The 11,910-nt window shown below is 48.6% G+C and overlaps 1 protein-coding gene across 2 annotated transcripts; it reads left to right on the forward strand.

Annotated features, from left to right (window-relative positions):
* Nucleotides 1–2,407: 2,407 nt before the first annotated feature.
* Nucleotides 2,408–10,002, forward strand: LOC125395352 (aldo-keto reductase family 7 member A3-like). 2 transcript variants are annotated; one of them, XM_087906970.1, is made up of 8 exons: nt 2,408–2,516; nt 2,692–2,900; nt 5,380–5,567; nt 5,750–5,854; nt 6,071–6,167; nt 6,411–6,510; nt 8,529–8,658; nt 9,577–10,002. In XM_087906970.1, the coding sequence occupies exons 2-8, from the start codon at nt 2,699–2,701 to the stop codon at nt 9,742–9,744; spliced, it is 990 nt and encodes a 329-aa protein (XP_087763096.1). In that variant the 5' UTR covers nt 2,408–2,516; nt 2,692–2,698; the 3' UTR covers nt 9,745–10,002. The 2 variants fall into 2 exon arrangements, with proteins under 2 accessions (XP_087763096.1, XP_087763095.1); XM_087906969.1 differs by lacking the exon at nt 2,408–2,516 and having other exon boundaries at nt 2,563–2,900.
* Nucleotides 10,003–11,910: the final 1,908 nt, after the last annotated feature.

The following is an 11,910-nucleotide window of genomic DNA, read 5'->3' on the forward strand; positions in this document are numbered from 1 at the left end:
GGAGGTGCAGGATTAAAGAGGGGTAATGGCACTTGGCAGATGCAGATTAGTAGAAATGGATTAATGTCAGTGGCCGAGTCAGAGGAGCAGCAATGGAGATCAACTTCAGGTGTTAGCCCACCAGGAAAAAATCCCTGATGGGTGAGTCTCAGATAGACAAGGCCCCGAGACCACAGACTCCAGAATGTCCTCGGCTTCTGCTCTTTCTCTGGTATCTGGTATGGTGTGAATGGGTGTGGGGAGATCCCCACTGCCTGTAATGTCGTGTGATTAGCTCATGGGAACATCCCCTCTTACTGGGCGCTTTTACCTGTGGGTTGTTTTTAAAATGATTTCTTCTTAAACTGTACTGACTGATAGTAATAATGTTAGCTTAACCAGAGTCCTGATGATTAAAAAGAGATAGAAGGAAGTGTTCCACAGCTAGGACCTCCTAGTTACACCTGAGGAGCTGCAGAGATGCAGTTCAGGTTCATAGTTAAGAAAATAATTGAGTTCCCAGGAGTCAGGCTGGCTCAGATCCTTTTAATGTCAATGTTGGTTACAGAGTACATCTTACCAGAAATTAGATTTTGAAAATAGCTTAAAGTTAGACTAGGATGTTTTCGCCAAATAGCTCTGAGATGAATAACCCAAGATGACAATCTGTAGGCACATAGTTGAATGAGGAACTTGTTAAGGTCAGGGAACAAATGCACAGCAGCCCAGTTTCTACTAGATGACGTAATGTTCTTGCTAGAATCGATTGGTGATCAAAGATGATGATTAATTCCCTGTGCCCATTTTTTCACTCAGTCTCTTGATATAAAAAGTATTAATGAGGACTGGAGAGACGGCTCAGTGGTTAAGAGCATTGCCTGCTCTTCCAAAGTCCCTGAGTTCAATTCCCAGCAACCACATGGTGGCTTACAACCATCTGTAATGAGGTCTGGTGCCCTCTTCTGGCCTTCAGGCATACACATGGACAGAATTATGTATACTAAAATAAATGAATTTATTTATTATTCATTATTATTGTTGGAGTGTTGTGGGGTACCCACCAGAGAGGACACCTCACATATGGGTTTAAACCAACAGAAAGTCTCTATTAGCCAGCCAGAGAACCAGACATTTGGGATCCCGGAGTAGCCCTCAGTCTTTCTCAGGGTGAGCTTTTAAACACAAAAACCATATTCTGGGTTGACATTCTTTTGTGTTCACCAGAAACAGAACTGCAGAAGTCAAAAAACAAGGTGGGTACAGTGAGGGACGCCCCCAGAACTATGGATCTGAGAGATTGGGTCTTTTTTCATTTTGGAAAGTGATGTTGTCTCCATGCTGAGGTTCATAACCTGAATGGTATTTCCATCATGGAGTCAGTTCTGTCAAGGTCTGGGGGATTGCATTAGAGGAGGAGGCCAGAGAGGGCACTGGACCCTCTGGAACTGCAGTTACAGAAGGTTGTGAGCAGCCATGTGGTCCTGGACATCACACCTGCGTCCTCCGGAAGAGCAACCAGTGTTTTAACTGCCGAACTGCCTTTCCATGCCTTTGTTTTCTGTCCCTGTGGAGTTGTCTCTGTGCGGCACTGTCACACATAGAATCACGCGTGTGGTCCTGAGGCTTCTTCCACGTGCCGAGACTCCTCTGCTACCGTGGGTTCACAGCTTAGTCCTTTGCTCACTCTACCCAGGGGGACATCAGGCTGTTTTTGTATTGTTCTGCCACTTCCACGTGAACAACTCTAAAGTCTCCTTGATGGCAGAGATATGGCTCAGTTTTTAGACTGCGCCATGGTCACAAAATCCTGGTGAGATTGCTAACACCTGTCATCCCAGCCCTTAGTATGTGTGGGCAAATGAACAAGAAGTTCAAAGTCATCCTCAACAACTACATGAGTTGAAGTCACCGGAGATACACAAGACTCTTTCAAATACATATGTAAATGTGTGTATGTATATGTGCATGCGTGTATAAAGAACAACAGAGAAATATTTGAATATAGAATTTTGTGTGAATTTATCTTCTCATATCACTGAATTAAAAAAAAAGAAGTTGCTGAGTCATTGTGACCAACCTTTGGTTGGAAGTACCATTTCCAGTCCTTATCTTTGCTCCCCGACCTCTGTAGAACCTATCACTAGCAATATATGTTAGTAATTGACTTATGTCCTCAACCTCAATTCATTCATGAAGCTATTTGTTTTAGTTTGTAAGACAAGGCCTTTGGTAAGCAAGGTGGACATTGAATTCTTAATCTTTCTATCTCTACCTCCGTTCCCAAGTGCGCTGGGAAAAGTCCAGGTCACACACCTAGATTTATTGATTTTATTTTACTAAATTCAATATTTTTTTTTAAAAAAAATGAAAACATCTGTCAATCTTCCTGTCTCAGCCTGTAGACTGCTGGGACTTTGCACATGAGGTCACTCACCCCCTAAACTCCTAAAAGGAAACAGCGACCCAGGGTGGTCAGGAGTTAAGTAGAGAGAACAAATAGGAAAGGGTGTCAGCCTACTTTCTTCCAGGGCCTGCCGGTAAGTTCAAGACTTGCAGGGCAGATACAGAGGGTTTGAGGCTCCTCTGCTTGCTCCGCCCCATGGGCATGGCCACTAACAGCAGCCATTAAAGCTGCAGGCACCTTTGCACTAGAGCTGCAGACTCCTGAATCCTCCTTCCTTCTTGTCCTTCACCCTCCTCCACCTCTACCAGAGCCATCATGTCATCTGCTCGGCCCGCCACTGTGCTGGGTGCCTTGGAGATGGGGCGCCGCATGGATCCAACCTCCAGCGCAGCGTCGGTGCAAGCTTTCCTGAAGCGCGGCCACACAGAGATCGACACTGCCTTCGTGTATGGGGAAGGCCAGTCAGAGACAATCCTGGGCGGCTTGGGGCTCGGGCTGGGCCGCAGTGGCTGCAAAGGTAACAAACAGTCAAATCTGTCATCCCCTGCCCCAGCACAGCTTTGTCCGGCTCCTGGAGCCCTGGTCTCCCCTTGGCCACACAAGAGGTCTGAGAACTGCACCTCTTCAGGCATGCAACCTCTTCACGCATGCCTAGCTTTCAATTTGGCAGTGTCCTGCCACACTTTGTTATGCAAGAGTAGCTGAGGAGCCTCCTCACACTGTGTGCCTAGCTCTGGCCCAGCCTGGACCCATGTGGCTAGTTCGTGTTTGGACTCTGGTCTGCTGCCAGTAGGTGCCCCAGGAGCACCTGATCTCCAGGACTCCTGCTCAGCAGCACCACCCGAGACTAACACCACTTTCTTCCTTTGGTAATGAATGGCCCTGGATCGTGTAGATGATGAGCCTTTGATTAACAAGACCTCTTGCTCCATCAGGGTGGTGGCCATAGGATCAAGTACAGCCCTACAGAGAGAACAGGACCCTAGAGCAATGCAGCTGTCTTGAGTTCTCTACTCAGCTAGTCCCCTGCCTCAGCCTCTAACAGGCAGCACTGCATTTCTCTGGCCTGCTGCTATGCTGTATGGAACTCTGATCACTGCCCTAGGGAGTTCTACTCTGGGATTCACAGCACAGTGGGATCCAGAACAGAAGCAGACCCATGCACTGGGTGCCTTGCTGTTTCTAGATCTGCCTACCTCCAAGCAAAAGGAGGAGTTGTATTATGAGATAGAATCTGTGTATGCAGCCCAGGCAAACCTAGGATCTACGTGTAGCTCAGGCTGGGCTACTCCTGCCCCAGCTTCCAGAGTGCTGGCGTTACACACGTTACCCATTACCACCACCAGAGCCTGGACCTGACTCCTGATTGAAATTGCTTTCTTTTGAGCCCTCCCTCCTTCCCCTGTTTGAGTTCAGGCCTCTTGGGCCAGAGACACAGCTCAGATCTGAAGCTGATGTCCCATCAGGAAGGTCAAGTAATGTGGGAGAATGGAGAAGTCCCAGGTATGTGAGTCAGGAGTGTCAGGAGCTCCATTGATGGCCTTGGGCTGCTGAACTGACTTCTCAAGTGTGGAAAGTGCCTTTTGCTTGTCCATCCATCTATCCATCCATCCATCCATCCATCCATCCATCCATCCATCCATCCATCCACACATCTGTCCATCTGTACATCCATCTATACATTCATTCTTCCTTCCGTCAGACCATCCATCCATCCATCCACCTGTTTGTCCTTTTTTCCATCTATCCATGCATCCATCCTTCTATCCTCCCATACCTTCATTCATCTACCATCAAAAATCCCACTGGACTTTCAGCACAGCAGGGAGAGAAGCAGAAACTCTCTCAGATGGTCCAGCACTCACCTGTTTTCCCAAGCTGAGTCCGTAGCTGGCCCTGACTTTCCTTCTCACAGGCTCTGAGCAAAGCCTCTTCCATCTCTGTCCCCAGTTCCTTCTGCACCTTCCTCCCCTGTAATCACACATACCCTGTGCCCTTGCTGCATTCAGGGTCACAATTTCAAAACATCTGGAAATGATCACAGAGCTCTGCACTAGAAGGATTCAGAGACTTCCCTGACCACAACCCTAGGTCTAAATTCAAGACTTCAAGTGGGGTGCTATCAGAGCGGTTTCTCTTCAGCTCTGTTCTCTTTTCTCTTTCCCCGTGTCCCTCACCCCAGACCTGGTCTTCTGGTGCCTTGATTGGAAGGTGTGGCTCCCACCCAGGGCCTTCCTTCTCAAGGCTTCTAAAGTCTTCCTCCCTGTGAACAAGTACCTCAGTGTTCTTGGTCTGCTAGCTTCTCACTTGCCCTAGACACTCAGATGAGATTCTCAGGAACTCCTGTGACCCCAGGCTAGCCTCTGCCTCCCTGCTCTCCCCCTGGGGAACCTCAAGTTCTCCCCGGCCTCACTACTCAACAGTGGCCTGTGCTCTGCAGGGCCATGAGTGCAGGTCCTCAGCATCCACAGCCCCAGTGCCTGGTTTGGCTCATCTAGGTGTCCAGTGGGTAATTGTCACAGCGAGCATACCAACCACTCCTCATGTTCATTGTTAGTTATGGCTGTGAACCCTCAGGGCTTCTCCGTAAGACATTATCACTCTCATTGTCATTGACCACTAGCAGCATTGAGGAGGACTCAATTAAGTCAAGGCCACAGCTACTAATTAATGGCAGAGCTACAGTTTGAACCCAATTATATCTCTGCCTATGTCTGTCTGTATATTTCCTAATTCTCTCTCTCTCCCTCCCCTCATTCTCCCTCCATCCGTTCTTTGTCCTCTCTTGTTTTTTGGATATAGTGTTTGGTATAGAACTAGACTTGTACTGTGAAGACAAGGCCGACCTTGAGTTCCTGAATCCCTCCTCCAACCCTGAGGATTTAGAAACAGAGTCAGGCACCACCATGTCCAGCCCAGTTCTGTTCCTTAACTGTTATAGTAGATACTATGTTTGATAAAGTGACTTGAACTTGCATTTCCCCCTACCCTGAAAGTGAAAATTGCGACCAAGGCTATTGGAACGTTTGGGAGGACATTGAAGCCTGATGATGTCCGGTTCCAGCTGGAGACGTCGCTGAAGCGACTGCAGTGTCCCCGGGTGGACCTCTTCTACCTACACATGCCAGACGACAACACCCCCATAGAGGAGACGCTGCAGGTCTGCCACCAGCTTCATCAGGAGGTGAGTGTGGCCCTCGATCTTGGGGAGATGCCCTCTGACCTTTCCAACCTGACCTTACCGGGGTAGTGAGTGCTATCAACACAGGGCAGGCACAGACCTCCCTCCAGGCTCCCCTCCCAGGCAGTCTCCCCTTCCTGGCCTCCTGGACTGAGCTGGGCTCTGATGGAGTCTCTCCCCTGCAGGGCAAGTTTGTGGAGCTTGGCCTGTCCAACTATGCCTCCTGGGAAGTGGCTGAGATCTGTACCCTCTGCAAGAAAAATGGCTGGATCGTGCCAACTGTGTACCAGGTGAGAGGAATCTGGCGTTTTGGGGACCATCAAGACTTTGGGGTCTAAGGCTCCATTGATTCTCAATCTTTGGCATGACCATGAGACCTGCCAACAGCACTGTGTGAATGCCCTGAATGTCAAGGTCTGGGATTGTTCAGGACTAAAGTGAGGGACTTAGGAAGATACATTTGGTGTCTCTTGACATGTCCTTCCTCTCCAAATGTCTCCCTGCAGGGCATGTACAATGCCACCACCCGGCAGGTGGAGAAGGAGCTCTTCCCCTGTCTCAGACACTTTGGAATGAGATTCTACGCCTTCAACCCTTTAGCTGGTATGGGCTCTCATGGGGACCGGCCATGTGTTTGTGTGGGTGGGTGGACATGCTAGGCCTATGTTTCTCCTATTGATGGCCTGGTGGATGCTCATCTCAGACCTGGGAAATCAGGAGCTTCGACAAGGGGTTCCTGGATCTTCTCATTCCAGTCTCCCTCCTGTTCTCCAGTTCCTAGCAGGGAATGACCTGGCTATCTCTGGGAGGAGTCTGGACCAGGTTCTAACTGCTGTCTTCCTGCAGGTGGCATGTTGACAGGTAGATATAAGTACCAGGACAAGGAGAGAAAGCAGCCCGAGAGTCGCTTCTTTGGGGGTCCGGTTTCTCAGCTTTACATGAACAGGTGAGCTGTAATGAGGGTGCTGTGTCTGGGAGAGAGGTGCTATCGGTTTCCTTGGTTGGAGGGAGGATTCTTTTGGCTGCTTTCTTGGGGACCAGCCCTACTGTGGTTTTAGTCCTAAGACTCTGGACGTTAGCTGCCCTGGGCATTGGAAGGACATTCTTGGATTGTCATAGGGATCCCCTGATGTCTGCACATTGTTACCCTGTGTGTGATTCTTGGGAAAAGCTCTTCCACTGCCAATATTGAGAGGACACCCCAGATGGACTTGGGGGAGCCTGGAGCTTGGTGCTGACCCAATGAGACTTAGTCCTGTGACATCTTGGTCGTAAAATTTTCATCGTTGTCTCAAGTGGTCATAGGTGAACATTGTTCTGGACACCCTTCTTCTCTTTCTTTCTTTCTTTCTTCCTTCCTTCCTTTCTTTCTTTCTTTCTTTCTTTCTTTCTTTCTTTCTTTCTTTTCCTTTCTTCCTTCTCCTTCTAACTTCTTTGTGTGTTTATTTGTTTTATTCAGAATCTTGTGTATCCCAGCAGGCCTCCAATTTGCTCTGTAGCTGAGGCTGACCTTATACTTCTGATCCTCCTGCCTTCCCATAAAGAACTAGGACATTTGCTTTTGTTTCCCCCACACAGGGTATTTAGTGTGTGTGTATGTGTGTGTGTGTGTGTGTGTGTGTGTGTGTGTGTGTGTGTGTACTGGAACTCACCCTTTTGATCAAATTGCTCTTTACCTTAGAGATTTGCCTGCCTTTGCCCTCTGCGTGCCGGGATGGGTTTGTGCCACCACTACTTGGGAGTGAGCTAAGATTCCTAGTGACTTTCACAATGCTCTGTTCCAAATTTTAAGTACCTAAAAAATGTATCTGACTGGGGAAACTGAGGCAGAAAGATTACAAGTGCAAGACCTACCTATTGCCTGAGGATTGAGTGAGTGCTCAAAGCTCTGGCTTTGATTCCCAGCACTACAAAAATAGGAAAAAAATTGAAAAAATTTCAATGATTCAATTTTTTTTCCAAGTGACATTTTTTTGACATTGGATTGACCAAGTATAGTGTACAACTTGTGATGCTCCTGCCTCAGCCTCCTGACATGTGGGATTAGATGTGTGTCCCCATGGCCAGCCACTGTTTGATCACTTACAATCCTTTCCCATCTAGCACCTCAGTTACCATGTTGCCAAAGTTCACTGGTGAGCAAAGACTGATACAGTTACTGTTTGTATTCTCTGTGTGTCATGCTTCCTGCAGGAGGCTCCTGCAGGATTGTGGAAAATATCAGAAGTGGAAGGAGTGAGCCCTCTGTGGTAGCCTTACTGTGTACCCGGCTTGGTTCAAGCCTGACCTGTTAGGAGTGTGCTGCTCTCTGGCATCAGGCCAAGGCTGGGTGTGAGGACACCTCGCATTTGACGCTCAGCATCTCAGGACAAAATGGAACCACAAAGAATCCTTACCTGCAGCCTGCACCACTAATAGTCTGTCATCCTCTCTCCTGGAGTACAAACCATTGCCTTCATCAGTGGTTCTGAAGCCATTTTCATATACTGTGAGATCCCAGGGTTCTCCTCTGGAGAATCAAGGCCTGCTGGCCTTCAGAATGCAGTGCAATCAGCTTCTCTTCTGACCAAGTTGCTAAGACAGGCTGCAGGGAGAGTGTTCCCTCCCTCAGGAAGTAGACCAGTGTGTGCAGGGAAGGCAGGCAACCACAGAAGCCAGACTGGTGCCCAGGACTTTAGCCATGCTTCTGTGTGACCCAGGGCTCACAAGTGTGGTGTTTTGGCAGCTGAGAGTCCTCATTTAGGGAGCTAAATTGTTAACATTTGACTCGCATTTAAAATACCAGATTTTTGTCTTCTGTGCCCTTCCCTGACCTGGCGAGGGGCCTGGAGACCTCTGTGTTCTGATGTTAAAGGGGCAGAGCTCTGCCTGAGGACAGAAGCCACCTCAGGGATGCAGGGGTTAGGTCACCCTCTAGTGACCCCTGAGAAACTGACCCCCATGTCCCTTCCCCCACCCATTCAGGTACTGGAAGGAGGAATACTTCAAGGGCATCGCTCTGGTGGAGAAGGCTCTGAAATCCAGCTATGGCACCAGCACCCCTAGTATGACCTCGGCCGCCCTGCGCTGGATGTACCATCACTCACAGCTCAAGGTAGCCCAGTGGGTCCTGGCTCTTCAGCCTCTGCTGTGAAGTTGGATGGGGAAATGGAGTTGGGGGGTGGGGGTTAAGATCCCACTGTGACTCTGTCTTCTCTTGCCCAGCTTGTCCCAGGCTGGTGACAGTGGTACTGCTAGCTTACCTCGTTGTGTTCCAATGACTGTGTGAAGTCTAGTCATCTGGATTGTTTTTCTTAAAGAGCTAGTTATTTTTATTTCGTCTGTATGAGTGCTTTGCCTGGTGGCCACATGCGCTTGTAGTTCCAGCAGAAGCCAGAAGAAGGTGACACATTCCCTGAAATTGGAGTTAAAGGTGGTTATGAGTTAGCACCAAGTGGGTGCTGAAAACCGAATCCAGGTTGTCTTCAAGAGCAGAAACTGCTCCTAAGGGTTAAGCCATCGCTCAGGCTCCAGTGATCTCCATTTCCATACGAAGAAATTGCTTCTACAGATGAGAACTGGTTTACTTACTAAAGTCCCACAGCTCCATGGTGTAGGAAATAAGCATAGATTTGACTCTAAAAAGTACATTAAAAAAGAAATTGTTTATTAACATCCCTTCCAGCACTCTCTCTGGAGAGAACTCAATACCGTGTCCCTGGGAACATCTCTTTCTGCCTGCTATGCCCACTTCCTTTCCTTAACCCCCTTCTCCAGTGTGAGCATTCTGGCGTAATGGTGCCACTTTAGTACCTGGTAAACGTCAGGCCTGAATATTAAGTGTTTCCCAAACTGTCCCGCAGGGCAGAGGAGCCTGGCAGACCTTGGCTGTTTGGAGGCAGTAGTCATTTCTCCTAGAAGCAATACTCAAGTGAAAACAGATCCCAAAGCTCAGCAAGAAATGGGCAGGAGCGGGTGGGTGATGAGTCGAGGGGATGGCAGATGTGTGCTGGAATCTGTATGTCCCTTGCAGGGCGCCCATGGGGATGCAGTCATTCTGGGCATGTCCAGTCTGGAGCAACTGGAACAGAACTTGGCCTGCGTTGAAGAAGGGCCCCTGGAGCCGGCTGTTGTGGAGGCCTTTGACCAAGCCTGGAACTTGGTTGCTCATGATTGTTCCAATTACTTCCACTGGCTCTGACTTGGGGAGATGTAGAGGTCACTGGCTGTCACTCTGTGTTCTAGCCTGGCTAGTCTGGGCTGTGTGCTGAGTCAGCTGCTCTTTCCCTCCTCATCCAGATCTCTGATCGTTTTTGTTTTGTTTCTTTCTATTGCCTTGATCTACACCCAGTTGCCTTCACTGTGAGAGCTGCCTGAGCTTTCTCCACTATGTCCTGTTGAATAAAACCTGCCATGGCTGTAGTTCAGGCTGCAGCAGGCTTGGCCTTATTCTTTGTAATTGTATGGCTTACTTCTTGCTTTCCTTCTGAGGGTCCAGGGTAAGTGTGCAGGAGTGTACCTGGTCCTCAGAGGTCAGAGGCCCCGGGAGGTCTGCTCTCTAGTAGTGGAGTTTGGTGATGGCTCTAGTCAGAAAAACACCCACGTTCCTTCTGGCACCAGGTGTGTGCCTTTCTCCCCACCATGGAGTCCCATAGCAGTGCACAACAGCTCTGCTCCAGGTGAAGTCTCCTCGTTCACCTACAGCATCAGCTTACCCAGCCTGCAGACTGTGTAAAAGCCACCGCCATCCTTCATGCAGAGTACAGGCAACAAGAAGCTGAAAGGTCTTCTGGTCAACCCCGGTTTCCCCAGACTCAGTTCAACACAGCACGAGACAGTGCCTTGACCTGGGCACAATGAGACCCCAAATGTTGCTGGATAGTTGATCACTAATGACACTGTTAATAAATTTAACCCTCATTCACTTAGCGACGCGCTGACTAGTAAAAGTCACAGAGATCTTGCATTTCCTGGATGCAAAGACACAAGATGTAGTAGGGAAGGGTGTAGAAAGATTCTTTGGCCTTTGGTTCAGAGAAGCAGAGATAGAGGAGGTCACCTGTCACTTTCTTGCAGCTTCTCTTATCAGTCAGGTTTTTACCCTGATATCTGACTCTCGGGGTTTTACTAATAACAAAAATTGAGATAAACTCTTCATCTGGCATCCAACGCAGGGCATGAGATATCGAAGCAGCCTCTCACTCTGGCTTTGCAGCCGCCTTAGTTGCAGCTTGCAGCTGACTCTTATTCAGGTGGCCCCTTGGTCTCATTCCACCTCTCGAGTTTTCCTATCCATGCCCCCTAAGCATGCAGCTTGCTCCCTCACTCTGCAGGTTACAGGCTTTCTCTGGAACCCCTCCCCCTGGCTTCAGCCACTTCAACACTGACTCTGCACTCAGCATAGTCTTCCACCTGCTGGGGCTTCTGCTGCTGCTGCTGCCACCTCTCACTCTCAGCCTGGGCTCCACTCAGCAGCTGCTGATGTCCTCAGCCAGCAGGTGCTACTGTGCTGAAGCCTCCCCCTGGAACCCCAGTGTCCACTGCACCTGCCTTGCAGCCTGGGCACCCATTGCCCCCTACATCCATTGTCGAGTTCCCCACTGCAGCTGGTTACCCCAGACCCCTACCATCACAGAGCACGGCTTTTACTGATGCTGTAGCCCAATGGATTTTCTGGGAGGGCTGGGTGAATATTGAGCACTATTATGTCCAGCTTTGGAGGCAAGTACTTCTTTCGGCAATCTTTTCTTTCCCATCTTAGGAGTTCCCAAATAACCCATATGGAAAGTTAATATTAATTATAAATCTCGACTGATAGCTCAGGCTTATTACTAACTAGCTCTTACAACTTAGATTAACCGATTGCTGCTCGGGGAACCAGCCTCCAGCAGCGCAGGACTCAAAGGAGATCAAGAGTTGGTGCGCGATAACTTTTTATCTGAGGGGCTAGGGGAGAAAGACTCTCGAACTCTCTCTTGGTTGTTTCTCTCAGACCTTATCTTTATTCTTCTTTAGTGTTCTCCACTCTTTATCATCCTGGTGAGTTCCTTCTCTTATTCTCGATGCTTTCCTTCTTGCTCTATCTTAATTCCTGATGGTTTTCTTCTAACCACTTTAGCTCTATCGTTATTCTTTTACTTACAGCTTATACACACCAGCAAAATCTTCCATGCAATTTAAAAATTTCAGTGTGGTTACAGTGTGTTTTTTGAGTCAAGCAGTACAATGAATACAAGCAAAAACAAAAACAAAACAAAAACTATTGCAGGAGCTAATTCTGCTCCTTTAACCAATAGCCTTTGAGGTAATAGCCCATTGGGGTGTAATGTCTTTCATTTTAAAAATAAGTGGCGGCAGCCCCTTCTCT

Source organism: Myodes glareolus, chromosome 6 (assembly GCF_982192425.1).
Source record: "Myodes glareolus chromosome 6, mMyoGla1.1, whole genome shotgun sequence".
Lineage (NCBI taxonomy): Eukaryota > Metazoa > Chordata > Mammalia > Rodentia > Cricetidae > Myodes > Myodes glareolus.

Bases quoted from the DNA above. Each gene is read 5' to 3' on its own strand.
- LOC125395352 (XM_087906970.1), top strand. From the start codon at position 2,699: ATGTCATCTGCTCGGCCCGCCACTGTGCTGGGTGCCTTGGAGATGGGG. The intron at 5,855-6,070 runs GTGAGAGGAATC...GTCTCCCTGCAG, and splicing joins TCGTGCCAACTGTGTACCAG to GGCATGTACAATGCCACCAC. The intron at 6,168-6,410 runs GTATGGGCTCTC...GTCTTCCTGCAG, and splicing joins CGCCTTCAACCCTTTAGCTG to GTGGCATGTTGACAGGTAGA.